We start from the raw sequence: 25,567 nt of genomic DNA, 5'->3' as shown, positions 1-25,567 counted from the left end.
AAATAAATCTACCTATATGTTGCCACACCCATTCATTATGCATTTACAGTTTGAGGTGTTTGACATGCAGATGCACTAGAGGTCTGGTTATGCCAGGGTTTGGCATCAACTAACCAATGCCCACATAAGTGTGGCTCTAGCATAAAGTTGGATGCCCACCATATGCTAAGAATTACCATCAAATGATGGTGCACAGCTGTGGTACAGTGCTAGCTCTAGAATAATTGTGGTTCTTCTTGGCACATGAGAGAATGTCCAGTATAGGGCAGTAATACATGTCTACACTTGTAGAAGCAGTAAATGTCCGTTAATGAAAATCACAAACTGATGTTTGCCTTTTGAACAAACTTCATTACATTTATGTGATGAAAGACACATCTCACGAAACCACTTCTAAAAAAATATATATATATAATAAATGTAAAGCAAAATTAATGTAGCTTTCACACAAAGCGTGAGCGTCTTCACAACGTCCTCCTCTGTTGCATTATTGCGGATCCTACAAAGAAACATTGCATCATTGTCTGCTGTTACTGACGGTGTAAAGCTCAGTGCACTCAGAATGCTTAAGGTTCCATCGCCGAAAGTGTGTTCGCTTATCATATGTGAATAATTCTCGGAGAAATAGTCGACCTCATCTCTGCCGGAGTCATATACTACCAATTTTTTTTCTTCATTTTGTTGCTTTTTTATCCATGTAAGTTTTGATGGTCTTTGTTTAAATCCATTAATTGGACACGTAAGCATAATTCTTTCTTGATGAATAATTCGTGGAGGCTTCATTATTTCAGACACCGTCGGGACCCCTGCGAAAGGAATTGAAACATAGTTTAAGGAGGTTAATCTTTGCATTTAAAATGCTTCAATACTCAAAATAGAGGAAAGAGATAATATATCATTAGAGCATTTTGACCTGAAGGCAGCTAATTGTATCTTAGACACTGAAACACACTACATGGGTTGCTTATTAGTCTGTTGGGCAGTTGCTAAGATAGACCTGTTGACTTTGCCAGTGAATGTATTCAACAAATTGCTTCACACGTCACATCAGTGTAGTGTAAATCAACGGATAAGTTCATTCACGTAGGCACTTCCCTCCATGCACTCATGTTATATGGGTAAGAGTACATTCATAGATGGACAGCTTAATTTGTGAGTTTTATACTTTTGCCTATTCATTAATTGGGCCATCAAAAACGTTAGCAAGGGCAGCATGAGGGGCAATGGCAGTGAATGGAGCAGTAGGGTAGAAGGGTTAGCTTATGGAAAAAATGTAGGGTGGGAGGTATGAGAAGTGTTTGGTTTAAATAAAAAAAACTCGGTGAATGAATCGAATAGTATACAATCAGAGAGAATACTGCAGCACCTAAAAGGTTTGATAAATCTGCCCTGTATAGTCATGCAAAGTGACACTATCTCAAACCTTTGCCTTGCTATGTATTTACTTTGAAGCAAAAAATGTTTGCAACAGGGAGCCATTTCCTTACACAATGCAAGTTACCCCCCCCCCACTGTTTGTCTGATACTGATGCTGACTTGACTGAGAAGTGTGGTGCTGGGGCCTGGTTAGCAGGGTCCCAGCAGTGTTCTTTCACCTAAAATGTACCATTGTTTCCACAATTGGCACACCCCTGGCACACAGATAAGTCCCTTGTAAAAGGTACCAGTGGTACCAAGGGCCCTGTGACCAGAGAAGGTCCCTAAGTGCTGCAGCATAGGTGAGGGGTCCCTTAGGCCAGCACAACATAACACATGCACACTGCCATTGCAGATTGCCTTTTTCTCCCCACCAACACACACAAGGATGCCATGCACACACAGCCCTATGCCACAGGCAGTATTTTAAGGCCTGCTAGAGGGGTGACTTGCCTAAGGCAGGGTGCACTATACCACTTGTAAGGGCATAGACACTGTAGGGACATATTGCTCATACAGCTAAGGCTATTCTTAGACATTGTAAGTACAGTTGTGGCCATATTAAGTATATGGTCTGGGAGTTTGTCAAAAACGAACTCCACAGCTCCTTAATGGCTACCCTGAATACTGGGAAGTTTGGTATCAAACTTCTCAGAATAATAAACCCACACTGATGCCAGTGTTGGATTTATTAAAAAATGCACACAGAGGGTATCCTAGAGATGCCCCCTTTATTTTACCCAATTGTTCAGTGCAGGACTGAGTGGTCTGTGCCAGCCTGCTGCTGAGACACGAGTTTCTGACCCCATGTGGTGAGGGCCTTTGTGCTCTCAGAGGACAGAAACAAAAGCCTGCTCTGGGTGGAGGTGCTTCACACCTCCCCCCTGCAGGAACTGTAACACCTAGCAGTGAGCCTCAAAGGCTCAGGCTTTGTGTTACAATGCCCCAGGGCACTCTAGCTAGTGGAGATGCCCGCCCCCTGGACACAGCCCCCACTTTTGGCAGCAAGTCCAGGGGAGATAATAAGAAAAAAAGGGAGGAGTCACCCACCAGTCAGGACAGTCCCTAAGGTGTCCTGAGCTGAGGTGACCCCTGCCTTTAGAAATCCTCCATGTTGATTTGGGAAGATTCCACCAATAGGAATAGGGATGTGTTCCCCTCCGCACAGGCAGGAGGCACAAAGAGGGTGTAGCCACCCTCAGGCCAGTAGCCATTGGCTACTGCCCTCCCAGACCTAAACATCCCCCTAAATTGAGTATTTAGGGGCTCCCAGAACTGAGGAAGATAGATTCCTGCAACCTGAAGATGAAGAAGGACTGCTGACCTGAAACCCTGCAGAGAAGACGGAGACACCAACTGCTTTGGCCACAGCCCTACTGGCCTGTCTCCCCACTTCAAGAAAAACTGCAACAGCGACTTGTCCCCCAGGGTCCAGCGACCTCTGAAGCCTCAGAGGACTACCCTGCATCTAAAAGGACCAAGAAGCTCCCGAGGACTGCGGCCCTGTTGAACAAAACTGCAACAAAGAAGCAACTTTTAAAGTTGCAAAGACCACACGTTTCCACCCGGAAGCGTGAGACTTTCCACTCTGCACCGACGCCCCCGGCTCGACCTGTGGAAAGCTAACACCACAGGGAGGACTCCCCGGCGACTGCGAGTCAGTGAGTAGTCAGAGTTGACCCCCCTGAGCCTCCACAGCGACGCCTGCAGAGGGAATCCAGAGGCTCCCCCTGACTGCGACTGTCTGCTTCAAGGAACCTGATGCCTGGAAAAGACACTGCACCCACAGCCCCCAGGACCTGAAGGAACTGAACTCTAGTACAGGAGTGACCCCCAGGCGACCCTCTTCCTAGCCCAGGTGGTGGCTACCCCGAGGAGCCCCCCGGTGCCTGCCTGCATCGCTGAAGAGACCCCCAGGTCTCCCTATTGAAACCTATTGAAAACCCAACGCCTATTTGCACTCTGCACCCGGCCGCACCTGTGCCGCTGAGGGTGTACTTTCTGTGCCTGCTTGTGTCCCCCCTGGTGCCCTACAAAACCCCCCCGGTCTGCCCTCTGAAGTCACGGGTACTTATAGGCTTCAATGGAAATAGGGGTGCCCCGGTTCCAGTCTGCCAGCAGGTGTGTTTTGGGCACCACTTTGACCTCTGCACCTGACCGGCCCGGAGCTGCTGGTGTGGTAACTTTGGGGTTGCCTTGAACCCCCAACGGTGGGCTACCTTGGACCCAACTTTGAACCCTGTGTGTTTTTTACTTACCTGTGAACTTAACATTTACTTACCTTCCCCAGGAACTGTTAAGCTTTTTTAAAAGTGGACACAGTGGAAAAATCATTGCCATTTTTGTCAAAACTGTACATGCTATTGTGATTATTCAAAGTTCCTAGAATACCTGAGTGAAATACCTTTCATTTAAAGTATTGTTTGTAAATCTCGAACCTGTGGTTCTTAAAATAAACTAAGAAAATATATTTTTCTATATAAAAAAAACTACTGGCCTGGAATTGTCTTTCGAGTGTGTGATCCTCATTTATTGCCTGTGTGTGTGCAACAAATGCTTAACACTACCCTCTGATAAGCCTACTGCTCGACCACACCACCACAAAATAGTGGCAAAAAGAGATAATTCTAATGCTCTATCTTACCTCTAAGGGGAACCCTTGGACTCTGTGCATGCTATTTCTTACTTTGAAATAGTACATACAGAGCCAACTTCCTACACATTGGACTTATTTAGCTGACAACCAGCTTTTGAGGCTTGACATGGGATGCTGATGGAACTACACCACAGGTGGCTCTCGGTACTCCAGAACCACAAATGTTGTACCTATCACCATCCTGAGGCTGGATCTAGAGGCTTAGTGGACTAATGCATCCACTGTAGGGGTCTGTGTTTGAACCTGTGATCATGAGGTCAAATTCTGGAGGGTCCACTCAGCCTTTCATCCATCTGAGGTCGATAAAATGAATACCATTGAGTTGGGTAACAAGAAACATCTGTTATTCAGTGCCAAGATATCCTTCTGGGTGAACCTGCACTTATAACAGATTACAAATACATATTTTGTTATGTGTTCTAGAAGGTAATGCTCTAGGCTGCAGTAGTGGTCACCCTGAAATGCAAGGAGCATGGCGGACTCCAGCTGTGTTTCTTGCCTCACTACATCCACTGGCTCTCCCTGGAGGGCTGACAGTGTTTGGTAAGGATTACATTTAGCTGATAGAGACTTCTAGTTGCAGATTCCTTACCTTAGAAATTCCCCCAGGCGTCAGACTGGATCCGGAGATTTTTTTTTCGAGCAATACCCTTGTGCGTCGGTAGGTGGCGTCGGTCGACTCAGCCGGTGTCGTTGGCATCGTAGTCACTGCGATGACGTCGGAAGTAGTACGTAGACACTGCCCTCACGCAGTGACGTCAGTTCTTTTTTTTTCTGTGCCACGCGCTGATCCGGAGAAGAATTCGGCCCAAAATAGCCAGTGTAGCTCAACTGTTTTGTTGAGTTTGTCTTCGAAAATTTGGTGCGTCGAGGATGTCCCTGAAGACCGGTTTCATGCCGTGTGAGGACTGTCACCGTACGATGTCAGTGACGGATCCTCATCAGGTTTGTCTGTGGTGTCTGAGCACGACTTCGGGTTGTGGTTGTGCTAGAGAGTGCCGGGCCATACACTCGAAGGCTTTGAGGTAGCGGTCACTTAAGCTCATGGCGGCCGGGCACTCGTCTCCACGTAGGTCCCGGTCTCGCTCGAGAGAAAGTTCTCGATCGGTCGCAGTCTCATCACCACTCGTCTTCTTCGACTTTTTGTTCTTACCTTGACCTTCTTCCAAATCCTCAGAAGTCCCATCGCTCTCAGACTTCTCCTGCGTCGGCCGAGCGACGGGGCGGAGCGTCCACGCACAAGGCCTCCATCCTCGGAGCCTGTGTCTGGGTCGGCTCCGCGCTTCCCCGAGTTTCCCAGAGCCGGAGCGACCCGAACCCAGCTTAAAGAGTTTTATGAGGCCATGCGCCTCATCTTTGGGTGGTCCGATCCCAATATGGCGCCTTCGGGCCCAAAGGGTTCGGCTGAGGGGCCTTACGGTTCCGCGACGGATGCATCAGTTCCGGCCACCAATGTCACCTCCAGATCCGTGCGCGGATCCGCACCAGTGCCGGTCGCACCCTTGAGACCTTCCCCAGGGCTGGGTTGTTTGTCAATGCTCCCGACGTCGGTAGTGCCCACTATCGACGGAGCCCCAATTCTTATCCCCGACGACTCGAAGGCAGCAGCCAACGCCACCTTTGACCTGGGGCGAATAGACCCCATTGAAGTCGGATTCAGACCCTTTTTCTTATGGGTACGAATATGGGGAGAGATTGGAGGGGTCCCTGGACCCTTATGAATACCAGGATGACCCTTTTCTATGGACTGGGCTCAGGAATTGGGCGAAGCCAGTGGTCTGGATACTTCTCCTGATGATGTCATGCTGTCTTCTCCTACTGTGGCTACGGCGGAGGGAGCAACTTATGGCATGGTGGTCAGTAGGGCAGCTGAGGTCCATGGTCTTGAGATTCCCACTGTTGAGGTCAGGTCTAAACTATTGACGGAGGTGCTTCACCCTGGGGCTTCTACTTCAGAACCCCGTTTGCTCTTTAATGAAGCCCTCACCGATGTCCTTTAGGGTACATAGTCCTATTCACAGGAGCCCCTGTGTTGGGTTTGGACCATCGCATGCTGCCATCGGGCCACTCCGAACGACCCTACATTCCTGTCCCAAAACCCCATGCCTGAGAGTCTTGTTATCCAGGCTTCCTCTGCTTCAGGCGCATTCCCTTCCGCACCCCCGGATAGGGATTGCAAAAGCCTGGATCACTTTGGCAAGAAGTTGCTTTCTTCCTCCAGTCTCGCACTGTGGTCTGTGAACACCGCATGCCTTTTGGGCCGCTATACCCACTCTTCATGGGATATGGTTGCACAGGTCCTGCCGCAGATACCGGAGGAGGCCCGTGCTATCGTCTCCCAAGCCGTGAACGATGGGAGAGATGAAGCAAAGTTCACAATCCGTTGAGGGCTGGACACAACCGACTCGCTGGGCATATTGGTTGCTATGACTGTGGCCTTACGACGCCATGCCTCGTTGCGTACTTCTGTTTTTTCTGGGGATGTCCAACAGTCACCCTTGGACATGCCCTTTGATGGCTCACGTCTCTTTGGAGACAAAGCGGACTCGGACTTGGGGGAGTTTTAAGGATTCCCAGGCTACGGCTAGGTCTTTCCTCTGCCCCTCACAGTCCACTTTTCGCCCCTTTCATGTCCTCCACCCAGCCACCGTGCCACCCACGCTGTTCAGCCTCTGTGTGGCCGGGGATGTGGAATCCTACAAGGCCGAGGGACAGGGAACCAGAGGTCTGCCCAGTCCACCTCCCCCCCGCAGCAGCCTCCAAACCCTCCTAGTCCATCCCCTCACTCCTGTCCAGTTGGTGGAAGGATTCGCCATTGTAAGGAAATGCCTCCTTGGCATGGTTACCCCCTGACTTTTTGCCTTTGCTGATGCCAAGTTATGATTTGAAAGTGTGCTGAGGCCTGCTAACCAGGCCCCAGCACCAGTGTTCTTTCCCTAACCTGTACCTTTGTTTCCACAATTGACACACCCTGGCATCCAGGTAAGTCCCTTGTAACTGGTACCCCTGGTACCAAGGGCCCTGATGCCAGGGAAGGTCTCTAAGGGCTGCAGCATGTTTTATGCCACCCTGGGGACCCCTCACTCAGCACAGACACACTGCTTGCCAGCTTGTGTGTGCTGGTGGGGAGAAAACGAGTAAGTCGACATGGCACTCCCCTCAGAGTGCCATGCCAACCTCACCTATACCTATAGGCAGTGTAAGTCAACCCTCTAGCAGGCCTTACAGCCCTAAGGCAGGGTGCACTATACCATAGATGAGGGCATAGGTGCATGAGCACTATGACCCTACAGTGTCTAAGGAAAACCTTAGACTCCCAGACCATATACTCTTATGGCTACCCGTCACTTACAATGTCTGTCATGCACGAACTTACCAGTTTTCAGTGTAGCCATTATGGTGCTGTGAAGTTTGGTATCAAACTTCTCAGCACAATAAATGCACACTGATGCCAGTGTAAATTTTATTGTGAAATACACCACAGAGGGCATCTTAGAGATGCCCCCTGAAACTGTACCCGACTTCCAGTGTGGGCTGACTAGTTTTAGCAGCCTGCCACACACCAGACGTGTTGCTGGCTACATGGGGAGAGTGCCTTTGTCACTCTGTGGCTAGTAACACATCTCCTGCAGGGGGAGGTGAGAAGCACCTCCACCCAGTACAGGCTTTAACACCTGGCGGTGAGCCTCAAAGGCTCACCCCCTCTGTTACAGCACCCCAGGGCACTCCAGCTAGTGGAGTTGCCCGCCCCCTCCGGGTACAGCCCCACTTTTGGCGGCAAGGCCGGAGGAGATAATGAGAAAAACAAGGAGGAGTCACTGGCTAGTCAGGACAGCCCCTAAGGTGTCCTGAGCTGAGGTGACTCTGACTTTTAGAAATCCTCCATCTTGCAGATGGAGGATTCTCCCAATAGGATTAGGGATGTGCCCCCATCCCCACAGGGAGGAGGCACAAAGAGGGTGTAGCCACCCTCAGGGCTAGTAGCCATTGGCTACTAACCCCCCAGACCTAAACACACTTCTAAATCGAGTATTTAGGGGCTCCCAGAACCTAGGAAAATAGATTCCTGCAACCTAAGACGAAGAAGGACTGCTGAGCTGAAAAACCTGCAGAGAAGACGGAGACACCAACTGCTTTGGCCCCAGCCCTACCGGCCAGTCTCCCCACTTCAAAAGAACTGCTCCAGCGATGCTTTCCACAGGGTCCAGCGACCTCTGAAGCCTCAGGAGTTCTTGGTCCTTTTAGATGCAGGGTAGTCCTCTGAGGACAGCGGCTCTGCTCCAAGGAAGAAGCATATTTGCAACAAAGAAGCAACTTTGAAAGGATACACGTTTCCCGGCAGAAGCGTGAGACTTTGTTCTCCACAAGTCGAGCCGGGGGCGTCGGGTGCGGAGTGCAAACACTACAGGGAGGACTCCCCGGCAACTGCGAGCCCGGGAGTAGCCAGAGTTGACCCCCCTGAGCCACCACAGCGATTCCTGCAGAGGGAATCCAGAGACTCCCCCTGACCGCGACTGCCTGCTTCAAAGACCCGACGCCTGGTAAGGACACTGCACCCGCAGCCCCCAGGACCTGAAGGATCTGACCTCCAGTGCAGGAGCGACCCCCAGGTGGCCCTCTCCCTTGCCCAGGTGGTGGCTACCCTGCGGAGCCCACCCCCCCCTTGCATGCCTGCATCGCTGAAGAGACCCCTTGGTCTCTTATTGAACTCCATTATAAACCTGACGCCTGTTTACACTCTGCACCCGGCCGCCCCCGTGCGGCTGAGGGTGTAATTTTTGTGTTGACTTGTGTCCACCCCGGTGCCCTACAAAACCCCCCTGGTCAGCCCTCCGAAGACGTGGGTACTTACCTGCTGGCAGACTGGAACCGGGGCACCCCCTTCTCCATTGAAGCCTATGCGTTTTGGGCACCACTTTGACCTCTGCACCTGACTGGCCCTGAGCTGCTGGTGTGGTAACTTTGGGGTTGCCCTGAAACCCCAACGGAGGGCTACCTTGGACCCAACTTTGTTTGAACCCTGTAGGTGGTTTACTTACCTGCAAAACTAACACTTACCTCCCCCAGGAACTGTTGAAAATTGCACAGTGTCCAGTTTTAAAATAGCTTATTGCCTTTTGTGTGAAAACTGAATTAGCAAAATAGCATATACAAAGTTCCTAAAGTTCCTAAGTGAAATACCTTTCATTTAAAGTATTGTTTGTAAATCTTGAGCCTGTTGTTGTTAAAATAAACTAAGAAAAGATATTTTTCTATATAAAAACCTATTGGCCTGGAATTGTCTTTGAGTGTGTATTCCTCATTTATTGCCTGTGTGTACAACAAATGCTTGACCACACTACCACAAAATAGTGGCAAAAATAGATAATTCTAATGCTCTATCTTCCCTCTAAGAGGAACCCTTGGACTCTGTGCATGCTATTTCTTACTTTGGCTCTGTATGCACTATTTCAACTTCCTACAGCCATCACCTGCCCCACTGGGAAAACATCAACACGGACAGGTGGGTTTTGCAGATAGTTCGAAAGGGCTACTCCCTCCCTTTTGAATCTGAAGGATGGTGGCATAGTTGGTGGAGCAGTCACCTTTCAGAGGATCATTTGGCGCTTCTCCACCAGGAAGTCGCAGCTCTCTTGGCCAAGGGAGCTATAGAGAAGGTCCCTGTGCTAAAAGTAGGTTGTGGTTGTTATTCCCGCTACTTTCCGATACCAAAAAAGGACAAGGGCTTACGTCCTATCCTAGACCTTCTGGACCTAAACTACTTTCTCCTTCTTGAGGAATTCAAAATGCTCACCCTGGCTCAGGTTCTGTCTACCTGGGACCCAGGAGACAGGATGGGGATGTGGAAATAAGCATCCTGCAAGTCCAACGCTACCATCCAGCCTGCCCACACACGTTACCTACAATTAGTGGTAGGTCATGAGCACTTTCAGTTTACCGTGCTGCCCTTCAGCCTTACCAGCGCCCCTCGGGTGTTCACGAAAGTGATGGTGGTGGTTGCAGCTCATCTGCGCAGGTTAGGGGTCTCAGTCTTCCCCTACCTCGACGACTGGCTGTTGAAGGTGAACTCGCCCCAGAAAGTCGTCTCCTACCTTCAGACTACGGCAAACCTCAGGCACGTTTATAGTGAACCTCAGCTGGTGCAGAAGTAAAAACCTGCCTCCCTCTCAGATGCTCCCTTTCATCGGAGCGGTTCTGGACACAGTGCAGTTTCGGGCTAATCCTCCCGAAAAGCGAGTCCAATACATTCAGGCTATGATTCTGATCTTTCAGCCTCGGAATTGGGTTTCGGTGAGACTGACTCTGAGGCTGCTGGGCCTCATGGCCTCCTGCATCCTGCTTGTAACACATGCCAGATGGCATATGCGGGCTCTGCAGTGGGACCTGAAGTTCCAGTGGGCGCAGCATCAGGGGAATCTCTCTGACATGATCCAGTTCTCGGAGGGGACTGCGAAAGACCTGCAGTGGTGGTTTTCGAATCCGCATTGGGTCCACAGCAGATCCCTCTCCCTTCCCCAGCACGATCTCTCTATAGTGACAGATGCGTCACTTCTGGGTTGGGGCGGCCACATGTGGGAGGCAGAGATCAGAGGCCTCTGATATGGAGCCCAGACTTCGCTGGAGACCAATCTTCTGCGCTCCGGGTAATCCGGCTTGCGTTGAAAGCATTCCTTCCCTCTCTCAAAGAGAAAGTGGTGCAGGTGTTCACGGACAATACTACCGCCATGTGGTTCTGCAACAAACAGGGTGGAGTAGCCTTTGGACATGGCTGGCACATCAGAGCATTACCCTAATGGTTCAACATCTGGCAGATTCCCTCAACGCCAGAGCGAGGGAGCTCAGCCGTCTATGCAGCCGGTCACGAATGGCATCTCCATCCCGAGGTGGCGCAAGGTCTCTTTCAACAGTGGGGAAAGCCTTGGTTCGATCTGTTCGCCTCTGCAGAGAACGTGCAATGTCAGCTGTTTTGCGCATTGGAGTTTCCAAGGCGGCACTCGCTCGAGACGCTTTTTGTCTCCAGTGGAACTCCGGCCTCCTTTTCGCCTTTCCGCCTGTACCACTTCTGCCCAGAGTTCTCAAGAAAATCATGAACAACCGGGCCCAGGTCATCTTGGTAGCTCCGGACTGGGCACAGAGAGTATGAGTGGAGGATTCATGAACATGCTCTGGATACCAGACTGGCTCTTCGGGTGGATCTTCTGTCGCAGCAACAGGGGACGGTTCTTCACCCGAGCCTGTTCAACCTCCACCTTCATGTGTGGAGATTGAGCGGCGACAGTTGACAGCCTTTGAGCTTCCACCTGAAGTCTCCATTGTTATCTTGGCAGCCAAGCATCCATCATCCAAAACTGCATACGCCTGTCATTGGAATAAATTTGGGGCATGGTGTACCAACAAATCTGTTGATTCCCTCTCCGTCCCGCTATCCGAGGTCCTTCTGTTCATTCTTTCTTTGGCCAGCAGGGCTCTGCTTTGGGCACTCTTAAAGGGTACTTAACTGCCATTGTGGCCTTTCTTAGGCTACCTGATTAGCCCTCACTCTTTAAATCTCCTATTGTGAGTAGATTCCTAAAAGGACTCACCCATTTATTTCCTCCCACTCCATTTATCATGCCTCAGTGGGGCCTCAATATTGTACTTATTTGATGTGTACTCATTTTGAGCCAATGCATAATTGTCCCCTGCGGCTCCTCACCTTCAAAACTGTCTTTCTTGTTGCTATCACCTCTGCTAGCAGGGTGAGTGAGCATCAGGCCCTTTCCTCAAAACCTCTACCTTGTCAGGGTGCACAGACAAGTATGGTGTTGCGCGCTAAGGCTTCCTTCCTTCCTAAGGTGGTCACACCTCTTCAAGTAGGCCAGTCCATCACTCTGCCTACTTTCTACGCACGCGCACATCCTTCCCATGAGGAGGAGAGACTCCACCTTCTGGACCCACAAAGAGCGTTGGTGTTCGTCCACCCAGAAATCTTTAGTACGATTGAGGTAGATCACCTCTTCGTTGGGTATGTGGGTGTGAAAAAAAGGGAAGGCGGTGCAAAAGCGTACTGTAAGGAAATGCCTCCTTGGCATGGTTGCCCCCTAACTTTTTGTCTTTGCTGATGCTAAGTTTTGATTGAAAGTGTGCTTGGACCCTGCTAACCAGGCCCCAGCACCAGTGTTCTTTCCCTAAACTATACCTTTGTCTCCACAATTGGCACAAGGGACTGACCTGAGTGCCAGGGTTGTAACTGGTACCCCTGGTACCAAGGGCCCTGATGCCAGGGAAGGTCTCTAAGGGCTGCTGCATGTCTTATGCCACCCTGGGGACCCCTCACTCAGCTCATGCACACTGCCTCATAGTCATTTTCTCGCCACCAGCCACACAAGCTAAGTCGACATGGCACTCCCCTCAGAGTGCCATGCCAACCTCACACTGCCTATAGGTATAGGTAAGTCAACCCTCTAGCAGGCCTTACAGCCCTAAGGCAGGATGCACTATACCATAGATGAGGGCATAGGTGCATGAGCACTATGACCCTACAGTGTCTAAGCAAAACCTTAGAACATTGTAAGTGCAGGGTGGCCATAAGAGTATATGGTCTGGGAGTTTGTTAAACATGAACTCCACAGTTCCATAATGACTGATACCAAACTTCCCAGTTTTCAGTGTAAACTTCTCTGGCATCAGCGTGCATTTATTGTAACATACACCCAGAGGGCACCTTAGCGATGCCCCCTGAATACCAATTTGACTTCTGGTGTATGCCGACCAGTTTCTGACAGCCTGCCACACACCAGACATGTTGCTGGCCATATGGGGAGAGTGTTCCTGGCCACATTGTGACAAAGGCAAAGCCTGTACTGGGTGGAGGTGCTTCACACCTCCCCCTGCAGGAACTGTAACACCTGCCGGTGAGCCTCAGAGGCTCGCCCCTTTTGTTACAGCGCACCAGGGCATTCCAGCTAGTAGAGATGCCCGCCCCTCCAGCCTCTACCCCCACTTTTGGCAGCAAGGCTGGAGGAGATAATGAGAAAAACAAGGAGGAGTCACCCACCAGTCAGGACAGCCCCTAAGGTGTCCTGAGCTGAGGTGTGCCTTTAGAAGTCCTCCATCTTGAGTTTGGAGGATTCCCCCAATAGGATTAGGGATGTGCCGCCCGCCAAAGTTGGAATGACCCCCTATTTCTTACTTTGAAATGGTATGTGTAGAAAGTTGGCTCTGTATATACTATCTCTCGATGGGTGCTTCTTTGTATCAAAATGTGCTTCACGTTGGCCAAGAGGCAACCTTCTGAGGGTTTGTGTGCTCATTCCACCAGAGCAATTGCTGCTTCCACTGCGTTATTATGCGGAGTTCCTGTCCTGGATATCTGCCAGGCAGCTATGTGGGAATCCCTGCACACATTAGACCTGACTGCTAAACACTACTGCCTGGACAGTCAGGACGGGTACTTTGCTCGTCTGCTCCTGCAGGACTTTCTAATATGAGATTGGTCCGCAGCCCACCTCCGAGGATGGCGTTGCTTGGGTATCTATTCTAAGCTAAGGAATCTGCCACTAGAAGTCTCTACCAGATATTTTGTTACTGAAGGTAAGTAACTTGTACATCTGACAAAGACATATTCTAGTTGCATATTCCTTACCGATGCACCCATCCGCCCCACTCGTGAACTGATTTCTAGGGACAGGGATTCCCCATTCAGGTCCTTGGCTCTGGCACACCAATCTCATTGTTCTTAGCGGCTCTGAGGTTGGCTTGGAAAGTTGTTAAAAGAAATTGGAGTAGTACATTGACCTTACTGCGCTGAGGCGGCGTCTGACATCATCACTGTGACTATGACACCAAGGATGCCCACGGAGCTGACCAACGCCACCTACCGACACTCAAGGGTATTGCTCGAAGAAAAATCTCCGGATCCAGTCTGACACCTGGGGGAAATTATAAGGTAAGGAATCTGCAACCAGAATATGTCCCTACCAGATATTTTGTTACCGAAGGTAAGTAACTTGTACTTTACTACTTGTATGTCACCCCTAAGGTAGGCCCAATACAGCCCCCGGGAAGCGTGCAGTGTATTTACTGGAGTGTTTTACATGTCCTGATAGTGAAATACTGCTAAGTTTGTTTTTCACTATTGCAAGGCCCATCTCTCCCATGGGGTAACCTGGGGATTGCCTTGAAATATCTTTTATGTGTAATTTCCCATTGGGAGCAGATAGAGATATAGAGTTTGGGGTCTCTGAACTCACAGTTTAAAAATACAATTAAACTTTACCAAACGATGTAAGATTGAAAATGCCACCTTTAGAAAGTGGCATTTTCTTGCTTAACCATTTTATTCCCCAGCCCAACTGCCATCCTGACCCAGAGATGCGTACAGGCAGTTAGTGTGACTGTGTAGAATGAATTCACAAAGGAAGCTGAGGTGTGCCCTGCATAACATGATGGCCCATCACCAAACTGATGGGTCTTCCTGAGCTATAGTGGTGAGAGGAGCTGACACTTGCACCTGAATAGTAGTGTGCCTGTCCTTACACAAAGCAGTCTCTAACCCCTTGGAGTACGTCTGGGGCCAGGGCAGAAGGGACAGGGTCTTGGGCACTACAAAGACTTCTCTTTGAAGTTTGCCTACGTCAAAGACAGAAATGGGTATAAGTACTGGACCTCTGACCCCACAGCGTTTGCTTCCTGGGAGAATGTCCTCAGTCCAGAAGGATTCTGAGTTTGATGCAGTAGGAGGGACTGCTACTCTGCCTGTTGCTTTGCTGTGCCGGCCTGCTGTTTGCTGCTTCTGTCCTGGGAGTGAAAGGACTGGAATTTGCTTTCTACATACTCCTTCCGATGGTTCTTCAAGAGCTTGGACTGAGCTTGCCTTGTGTTAAGAAGTCTCAGGGACATCGAAGACTTAATCTGCCAGCACCTGTGTTCTCTTGTTGAAAGTCCTGACTTGTCAAGTGGTTCCAAATCCAGTTCATGGGCCCTTAGGAGTGAGTACTGATGTAAAGAAGAAGAAACAAGCACATCGACTCCAGAGCCACTCTGGAACCTGTGGCGCTGTCTAACTCTTTTCCGCTGCCTGAACCAGATCCGTAGCTGAGTGCAACAACCGTGACTGTCACCGCAGCAGCACCTCCGAAGTCCTGCCACAGCATGAGTCAAGAGTGCTGTCACCTACGTCCGTCACACCCAACTTTAACTCCGCAGCAGCACCTGTGGTGTGATTGTGACAAGGCAAACCCCACGCTTTATGTCTTGACCTGCTGGATTCATAGACCCCCGCCTTGTCATAACGAACCGGTGCCTCACCATCAATGTCGCATGACCTCCTCTGCAACTGTAAGTAACCGCGCCTCACCTCCCCTGATAGCAGTAAGGAGAGGTGTCGATACCTCCCTGATAGCAGTAAGGAACCAACATTGCACTGGCTCCAGCGATGGCTCACCTTCCCCACTCCATGCAACATCTTTGTTTCCTCATTTTCCAAAGTACTGTACTTGTAGTCTGTGCGACTCTGAAGCAACCCACGAGGAAGTGCGTTCCGGTCACAGACTGTTGGGAAAGTCTCTGTTGAGATGTTGTGATATTATAGCACTTAGTCCCAGTTGAAGCTATGGTCTTTCTCAGATGTAATCTTTGAAAATTTGGATCTGTGCTTGTGTATGTTGGATTTTTGTTGTTTTGGTCTTGTTTTACTCAGCTAAATATTGACTATCTTTCCAAACTCGTGTGGAGTACCTTTGTGGTGTTTTTACTGTGTTATTATGTGTGTAGGAATACTTTACACATTGCCTCTGGTATGAGCCTGACTGTTTGTGCCAAGCTACCAAGGGGGTGAGCAGGGGTTATCCCAGCTGTGTGGCTCCCTTGCCCTGAGTAGAGTGAGGGTCCCTACTTGGGTCTCTAGTTGGCAGTAGTTTTCATCCTGTCCAATTTAGAGCAAGGCCAACTCTCAACGTACCTGCATGAGCTTGCCAACCGTGAGATGCCATCCAGCAATGTCCTCGCTGGTAGGCTCAGGGGCAGCTTTCTCAGGTGCCCCATCAACCTAGACCATGGGAACTTCAGGGAATGTTTTCCTACGCACCCCCGTCCTTCCTCTTCTTGTCAGCTAACTGGGACATTGTTCCAGAAACCAGGCTTCCTTGACTCCCCTCCTGGGCAGCTAAGAAATTTGTGGCCCATTTAGGCAAGCCTAACTTGATTGCTGTCTGGGAAGAACTGGAGGTCAATACATTTTACGCCAGATTTGTTTGCAATAAATGTTATGAGTTCAGAAGCACTCTCCCTAGGAAGCAAAATAACCACATCAAGGAAAAATGAATCTAAACAAATCATAGTATCAGATTTATAGAGGACTTGAACTTTTTATATTTGGTTAGAGAGATCTTCTGGGCTGGTTTCATGAGCCTATGCCAGAGAAGTCTGTTGCAACACCTGCAGCGTATGACGAAACACGTGTTGGCATGGAAATTTGTGATTCATCTATAGGAAAATATAGGCTTGCTGACACTGCATACTCGACCTGGGCTGTTTGGGAGTGCCAGGAGATTTGATGTGTTGTGGACCCATCCCAATAAGGGAAGATTGGTACTCTAGGAGGAGCCACCCAGTTACCACAGTACAGCTGAAAGTGTACAAATGTTCACTTAATTTTGGAGTGTGTGGGCCTTTAGTCCCAGCCACTGCTTTGAGGCAGACCTATAATGTTGGGTTCTCAACTTGAAGACATTGTTAGACCAAATCAACAAACAAACAGCAGTAGAGTACCGCCTAACACCATCATATTTTTCTTGTACTCTTGTCCCCTTCAGTCTCTATAGCTTCTTTCTTTCCTTTTGTATTTCTCCTCATCTTCTCTCCATCCCTTTTTTGTGCTACCTTTCTGAGTAAAGGGCCTAATTTAGGTAACCCGTCCACTAATTTTTGTCACGTACATGCCTGATATAATAAGGTGGTTGGGATAAGTTCCATAGGTTATAATGCACTTGGATATCCTCACCGCCTCATTACATCATGTTTGAGAGTTTGATGGACGGGTTATTCCATCGCAATTGGGCCCTTTGCTTCATTCTTTGCTTTGTTCTTCATGTACACTTCCTACAGTCTCTCACTTTTAACTTTCTAATATTCTATTAAACAAATCGCTTTCAAATACTTTGAGACCACTCCATACAAACAGTATTTGAAATGCACTACTGACTGCAAGAGAGGAAGTGGTGTCATAGTAATGATTTCCAATATATTGACGTACCAAATCCTGTTTGCTGATTTAAAGCTATGAAAAAGTGTATGTTACTTATATTTGATGAGAAAACAATCAGGTCCACACTTTGCCCCAACTGGGAAGATGCAAAGGGTCATTTGTTAAGAACAACCCGTTTGGGCAGACCTCGGAAACTTTATTTGTTTTTGTAATAGAATCATAGTGCCCTTTGTGTTCCCAAGCAATTTCAGAGTCCTACTCCATTACGTTGTCTCTGCAAGTCATTCATAGAGCAATAAGAATTGGATATAGATGGCCCATTAGTATTGAAAATTACTTTTCATTTCTAGATTGTAGGTAAACATGCACAGTTAGTTGCTCTCACATCCAACATGTGTTTCAAGGAGTTCTACCACTTTCTCAGAGCTCTATAGTTTTAAATAAAATACGACCATAGTTTTCTTCATATTAAGTGTATGTCTTCATAGCCTATCACTTGTCTTTCAGTTACCAATTTTTCACCTATTTACCCAGAATAGTATGTATATGCTTCTTTGGCCATATATTAGAGGGTAAAATTATCTCAGGCCCCACACTATAGCTTTGTCCAAATTTATAGCAGATCTTGATTGCTTGCATCCACAAGTGTTGCCTCTCACGCCTGCTGTAGAACTTTAAAAAGAAGTGGAATACGTGGAAATGCAGACCATGTGGCCGACCGCACAGTTAATAATTAATGGCTTGTGTTCAGAGGAAAGCGCATGTCACTAAACTGTGGGCATTTCCTGCTTGGATCTCTTCAGCGTGGGCCAGAACAGGGACATCCTAACCTGCAGAAGATCATTCTGAAGCGACAGATATAAAGATCTCACTCTCAGTCCTCTAGGGAGAGGTGGGTTCAGAGCATACCCGCTCACATTGAAAGAAGTTGAAATGTGTGGTGTTATTAGTAGGAGACATCGTTCTTTGATCCACTTCCAAAGCTGAACCCAGCGCTGGAAGGCAATACTAAGTCCCACACTGCCCTGCATTTTTATTATTTTTATTTTTATTTAAAATGAGGGGCAAGGGCATTACTCCATTAATACATTTGCTGTTGGTACTGTTCTGCATTATACTTACTCCTATGCCTGCTGCTATAAAATGCAGTTATACAAGCGATACCAAAAGATTTGATTTTAGTTTTTTCCTCTTGGCTCATCTCAATATATAAATAATGGCACAAGCTATTTGCCGCATTCATGCTAATATGTTTTATTGCCTAATTCCTGCTACATTAATGCAAAGGTAAACAAAGCATGCTTTTTTTAAAGTGAGCCTAAGGTGCAAAGATGAGTTCATGAGGTTTATAAAGTGTTGGTGCGTTTAAGGTAAATAATTCATATTATTGGTCCATTTGACTACAAATGACCAATTCCTAGCTCCTCATCTCTGCAACTTCTGCCCTATACACTTGTACAAATTCATCTTCATATTCTGAACTGCTAGAAGCCGGGACCTCAGTTTCAGAAAAGTGTGTGAATCCAGGCTTGACCAACATGAGGCAATGCACAATCGTGCAATAGACATGACACCAAATAGCATGCATGCCTCTTTTCCCAGAGGGCCACTGGTCTCCATACTACCCTTAACCCCTAGTAACATAATTATGGGGGCAATCTGAAACAGTTCTGTCATAGGTGAGCAAAACAAAAAACCCAAGCTCACACACAAAAGTTTTTAATGCTGGGCTTGAAAAAAACATACGTACAATCTCTGTCTGCTCAGCCCCACACCGGTGACACTTACAAGACAAATGGGGTAGGAGACCCAATGATATTTATTACACGCTGTAAGAAAATGCCTTCCTTGGCATGGTTACCCCCTAACTTTTTGCCTTTTGTTGATGCCAGTTATGATTGAAAGTGTGCTGGGACCCTGCTAACTAGGCCCCAGCACCAGTGTTCTTTCCCTAAACTGTACCTTTGTTCCCACAATTGCCACAGCCCTGGGACACAGAGACCTTCCCTGGCAACAGGACCCCTGGTACCAGAGGTACCATTTACAAGGGACTTATCAAAGGGCTGCAGCATGTCTTATGCCACCATGGGGACCCCTCACTCAGTCATTTTCTCCCCACCAGCACACACAAGCTGTGAGGCAGTGTGCATGTGCTAAGTTGACATGACACTCCCCTCAGGGTGCCATGCCCACCTCTCACTGCCTGTGGCATAGGTAAGTCACCCCTCTAGCAGGCCTTACAGCCCTAAGGCAGGACACACTATACCACAGGTGAGGGCATAAGTGCATGAGCACTATGCCCCTACAGTGTCTAAGCAAATCCTTAGACTCGCAGACCATATACTCTTTATGGCTACCCTGCACTTAAAATGTCTGTCAATAACGAACTCCACAGTTCCATAATGGCTACACTGAAATCTGGGAAGTTTGGTATCAAACTTCTCAGCACAATAAATGCACACTGATGACATTGTGGGATTTATTGTAAAATACACCCAGAGGGCATCTTAGAGATGCCCCCTGAATACCAGTCCGACTCCTAGTGCTAGGCTGACCAGTTTCTGCCAGCCTGCCACAACCAGACGAGTTTTTGGCCACATGGGATGAGTGCCTTTGTCACTCTGTGGCCAGGAACAAAGCCTGTACTGGGTGGAGGTGCTTCTCACCTCCCCCTGCAGGAACTGTAACACTCATGCCTTTTTTTACAGCACCCCAGGGCATCTCAGCTAGTGGAGATGCCTGCCTCTCCGGCCACTGCCCCCACTTTTGGCTGCAAAGCTGGAGGAGATAATGAGGAAAACAGGGGCAGTCCTGACTGGTGGGTGACTCCTCCTTAAGGTGCCCTGAGCTGAGGTGGCCCCGACTTTAGAAATCCTCCATCTTGAGATTGAAGGATGCCCCAAATAGTAATAGGGATGTGCCCCACTCCCCGCAGGGAGGAGGCACAAAGAGGGTGTAGTCACCCTCTAGGACAGTAGCCATTGGCTACTGCCCCCCCCAGACCTAAACACGCCCCTTAATTTAGTATTTAGGGGCGACCCTGAACCCAGGAAATCAGATTCCTGCAACCTACAACAAGAAGGACTGCTGACCTGAAAGCCCCGCAGAGATGACGGAGAAGACACCTGACTTGGCCCCCAGCCGTACTGGCCTGTCTCCAGACTCATAAAACCTGCACAGTGACGCATCCAACAGGGACCAGCGACCTCTGGAGTTTCATGGTCCTTTGGGGTCAGGGCAGTCCTCAGAGAACAGCAGCACTGTTCAAAAACTGCAACAACTTTGCAACTTTAAAGCAACTTTTAGAGAACTCTCATGCTTCCGGCGGGAAGAGAGAGACTTCTCACTCTGCACCCGACACCCCCGGCTCGAGTTCAGGAGAACTAACACCGCAGAGAGGACTCCCAGGTGACTACAACAACATGAGTAGCCTGAGTCGACCCCCCTGCACCCTCACAGCGACGCCTACAGAGAGGATCCAGAGGCTCCCCCTGACCGCGAGTGCCTGATAACAAGGAACCCGATGCCTGGACCAAGCACTGCACCCGCATCCACTAGGACTAAGAGGAACCACCTACCAGTGCAGGAGTGACCAGCAGGTACCCCTCATCCTAGCCCAGTCGGTCGCTTGCCCGAGAAGCTCCCCTGTCCCCTGCCTGCATCGCCTAAGTGACCCCCGGATCCCTCCATTGCTTTACATAGCAAACCCGATGCCTACTTTGCACACTGCACCTGGGCGCCCCTGTGCCGCTGAAGGTGTGTTTTGTGTGCCTGTTTGTGTCCCCCCCCCCCCCCCCCCTCCCCAGTGCTCTACAAAACCCCCTGGTCTGCTCCCCGAGGATGCAGGTACTTACAAACTGGAACCGCAGCACCCCTGTTCTCCATAGGCTCCTAGCAGGTGTTTTGGGCCCTCCTTTGACCTCTGCACCTGACCGGCCCTGTGTTGCTGGTGCTGTGGCTTTGGGGTTGCAGAACCCAAACGGTGGGCTGCCTATGCCCAGGAGACTGGTTAGTTTTCTCAGGTAAGTAAAGCGCTTACGCAGTCAAACTTACCTCCCCCAGGAACTGTTGATTTTTGCACTGTGTCCTCTTTTAAAATAGCTTATTGCCATTTTAACAAATACTGTGTATGTTACTTCTCTAATTCAAAGTTCCTTACTTACCTGTGTGGAGTACATTGCATTTTATGTATTTACTTCAAATCTTGAATCTTGTGGTTTTAAAAATAAACTAAGAAAATCTATTTCCCAATATAAAAGCTATTGGGCTGGAGTTAAGTCTTTGAGTGTGTGTTCCTCATTTATTGCCTGTGTGTGTACAACAAATGCTTAACACTACCCTCTGATAAGCCTACTGCTCGACCACACTACCACAAAATAGAGCATTAGAATTATCTCTTTTTGCCACTATCTTACCTCTAAGGGGAACCCTTGGGTTCTGTGCACACTATTTCTTACTTTGAAATAGTATATACAGAGCCAACTTCCTACATGGACACAGTGCGGTTTCTGGCTTATCCTCCACAAAAGCGAGTCCAAGACATTCAGGCTATGATTCCGATCTTTCAGCCTTGGCCTTGGGTTTCGGTGAGTCAAACTCTGAGGCTGCTGGGCCTCTTGGCCTCCTGCATCCTGGTAGTAACACATGCCAGGTGGCATATGCGGGCTCTGCAATGGGACTTGAAGTTCCAGTGGGCGCAGCATCAGGGGAATCTCTCTGACATGGTCCAGATCTCAGAGGGGACTGCGAAAGACCTGCAGTGGTGGCTTTCGAACCCAAATTGGGTCAATGGCAGATCCCTCTCCCTTCCCCAACCAGATCTCTCAATAGTGACAGATGCGTCGCTTCTCGGTTGGGGCAGCCACATGGGAGTGGCGGAGATCAGAGGCCCCTGGTCTCCGGCGGAGTCAGGACTCCTCATAAACATGCTGGAGCTCCAAGCAATCGGACTTGTGTTGAAGGCATTCCTTCCCTCTCTCAAAGGGAAAGTGGTGCAGGTGTTCACGGACAACACTACCACCATGTGGTACTTTAACAAACAGGGTCCAGGACCCTACCCCGCCTTATGTCAGGAGGCACTACGCCTCTGGACCTGGCTGGAACATCAGGGCATTACCAAGATGGTTCAACATCTGGGGGGCTCTCTCAACGCCAGAGCAGGCAAACTCAGCCGCAGGTGCACTGTCGATCACGAATGGCGTCTCCACGGGGAGATGGGGCAAGTTCTCTTTCTCAAGTGGGGAGAGCCTTGGTTAGATATGTTCGCCTCCGCAGAGAACACACAATGTCAGCTGTTTTGGGCATTGGCGTTTCCAAGGCGGCACTCGCTCGGAGACGCTTTTCGTCTCGAGTGGAACTCTGGCCTCCTTTACGCCTTCCTGCCTATCCCTCTTCTGCCCAGAGTTCTCAAGAAAATCAAGAGCGACCGGGCCCAAGTTATCTTGGTGTCTCCGGACTGGGCTCGAAGAGTGTGGTATCCAGAGCTACTGAGCATGTCCTTCGATCCTCCACTTAGAAGATCCGCCTGAAAAGGCAGTCTGTCGCAGCAGCAGGGGATGGTCCTCCACCCGAACCTGTCCAACCTCCGCCTTCATGCGTGGAGTTTGAGCGGCAACAGTTGACAGCATTTTCCCTTCCACCCGAAGTCTGCAATGTTATCTTGGCAGCCAGGCGTCCCTCGACTAAAACTGTATACACCTGTCGGAATAAATTTGTGGCATGGTGCTGCAACAAATCTGTTGACCCCCTATCTGCCCCTCTTTCAGAGGTTCTTCTATTCATTCTTTCCTTAGCCCAGCAGGGCTCTGCATTGGGCATCCTTAAGGGGTATCTGTCTGCCATTTCCGCCTTTCTTAGGCTTCCTGATCAGCCCTCACTCTTTAAATCTCCTCTTGTGACTAGGTTCTTAAAAGGGCTCACCCACTTATTTCCTCCCACTCCCTTCATCATACCTCAGTGGGATCTTAATCTTGTGCTTACTTTCTTGATGTGTACTCCCTTTGAGCCTATGCATAATTGTCCCTTACAGCTCTTCACATTCAAAACTGTCTTTCTCATCGCCATCACCTCTGCTCGCAGGGTGAATGAGCTTCAGGCCCTTTCTTCAAAGCCTCCATACTTGTCCGTACACCCAGACAAAGTGGTGTTACGCACTAGGGCTTCATTCCTTCCTAAGGTGGACTGGCCGGCATGAAATGGTGTAACCATCACTTTGCCTACCTTCTACGCACCCCCACATCCTTCCCATGAGGAGGAGAGACTCCACCATCTGGACCCAAAAAGAGCGTTGGCATTCTATCTCAATCGCACTAAAGACTTCCGGGTGGACGATCAATTCTTTGGTGGCTATGTGGGTGCGAAGTAAGGGAAGGCGGTGAAGAAACGCACCATCTCTCGATGGGTGCTTCCTTGCATCAAAATGTGCTATGCTTTGGCGAAAAAGCAACCTCTGACGGCTTGCAGGCTCATTCGACCAGGGCCACTGCTGCATCCACTGCGTTAGCACGCGGAGTTCCTGTCCTGGATATCTGTCAGGCAGCTACGTGGGCATCTCTGCACACGTTTGTCCAGGCAGTAATGTTTAGCAGTCAGGTCCGTCGGGACGGCTACGTTGGTCGTTCGGTCCTGCAGGACTTTCTAGTATGATCTTAGTTCGCAGCCCACCACCGAGGATGGCATTCCTTGGGTATCTATTCTAAGGTAAGGAATATGCAACTGGAAGTCTCTATCAGATGTACAAGTTACTTAACCTTCGGTAACAAAATATCTGGTAGAGACAAATTCTAGTTGCAGATTCCTTACCGCCCACTCATCCTCCCTGCTTGCGACCTGATTTCTAGGGACAGGGATTCCCCTCTTTCAGGTCCTTAGCTCTGGTGCACCAATATCGGTATTCTTAGTGGCTCTAGGCTCTGGCGTGGAAAGTCATTAAAAGAAACAGACTCCGCTCTCACGCAGTGACGTCAATGTACTACTCCCGGCGTCATCACAGCGACCACGACGCCTGTGGATTCGACTACGCCACCTACCGACACGCAAGGATATTGCTCAAAGACAAAGGCCCTCATTCCAACCCTGGCGGTCGGTGTTAAAGCAGCGGCCAATCCGCCGGCGGTCCAAAAAAAGGAATTCCGACCCTGGCGGAAACCTGCAACAGAGACCGCCACTATAACACTCCGACCGCCACGGGGGTACGAACAAACAGCGGGGCGGTCACCGCCAACACAGGCGGCAGACAATGTACCGCCCACCCTATCACAACCCACCAATCTGCCACCTTTTCCGGGGCGGTAGCCCCGCCGATAAAAACACGGCGGAAACAGACATTTCAAACCGAAAACGCTCACCTCCATACACCCCACGAGGAATCTGGACAGCATGGAACCCGAACTACACATCCTACCAGCTATTGTCTTCCTGCTCCTCTACCAGGAGCACGAACGGCGGCGCAGAAGACACCGGTGAGTACTGCACCTACGACACAGGGGAGGGGGGATGCAAAAAATTACGGGTACACACATATGCGACACACCCACCCCCATCCCCACCCACTACAACACACACATCAATGCATAGCAATACATCACTGTTACAACCCCCAAACCCCCCCCCGAAAGAATGCAAAGACAAAAGGAAATTATCATAAACAGTTGAATATATTGTATAATTGGATTCTAAAAATAGCACACATTTAAAACCATTATGTACATAAAAATTAAAAGTCCGATAATTTTTGTAGGCATTGTCCGTGGACCACTGAGCCCAATTCACATGGGCAAGGCCCACACAAGATACCTGATCAAAACGGAGAGAACACTGCAGGGGCATCAGATCGAAAAACTGCAGGCACCTCAGGGGGAAGGGAAGAGGGGGCACCTCAGCCACATGAGTACACAACGCCAGATCCACGAGGGCCCTCCATGGCCACTGTCCCATCCTGGGGAGTGCAAAGCCACAGTCTCACAAGTCTCTACAGTGGGTGGCTTGCCCACTGTGCTATCCTGGGGAGTGCAAAGCCACATTCTCTCAAGTGGATTACAGACTCCACTGGTACTGGAGGAGGCATGGTGCCCAGAGGGCATCGTGCAGCCCTGCCCGATACAGATCTGGGCCTGCCCCTTCTGCCAATGGGCCAGCTGTGCTTGACTTGAAGGGCCCTGTTCAGCGGTGCAGAGACGGCGGTGCCCAGCGGAGCGATGCTTGAGAGGAAGGGCCCAGCGGAGCGGTGCTTGAGAGGAAGGGCCCAGCGGAGCGGTGCTTGAGAGGAATGGCCCAGCGGAGCGGTGCTTGAGAGGAAGGGCCCAGCGGAG

General features: G+C 49.5%; 1 protein-coding gene across 1 annotated transcript in view; it reads right to left on the bottom strand.

The window, feature by feature from the left end:
* Positions 1 to 336: 336 nt before the first annotated feature.
* LOC138284670 (CD276 antigen homolog) overlaps positions 337 to 25,567 on the bottom strand; it is a 177,267-nt gene continuing 152,036 nt past the window's right edge. The window contains exon 6 of the mRNA XM_069223738.1: positions 337 to 806. Coding sequence (XP_069079839.1) covers positions 394 to 806 — 413 coding nt within the window. The 3' untranslated portion in view covers positions 337 to 393. The remainder of the gene's footprint in view (positions 807 to 25,567) is intronic.

The sequence above is a fragment of the Pleurodeles waltl genome, chromosome 3_1 (genome assembly GCF_031143425.1).
Source record: "Pleurodeles waltl isolate 20211129_DDA chromosome 3_1, aPleWal1.hap1.20221129, whole genome shotgun sequence".
Taxonomy (NCBI): Eukaryota; Metazoa; Chordata; class Amphibia; order Caudata; family Salamandridae; genus Pleurodeles; species Pleurodeles waltl.
The sequence above is the reverse complement of the archived record's forward strand: the minus strand, read 5'-3'. Positions and strand labels throughout refer to the sequence as shown.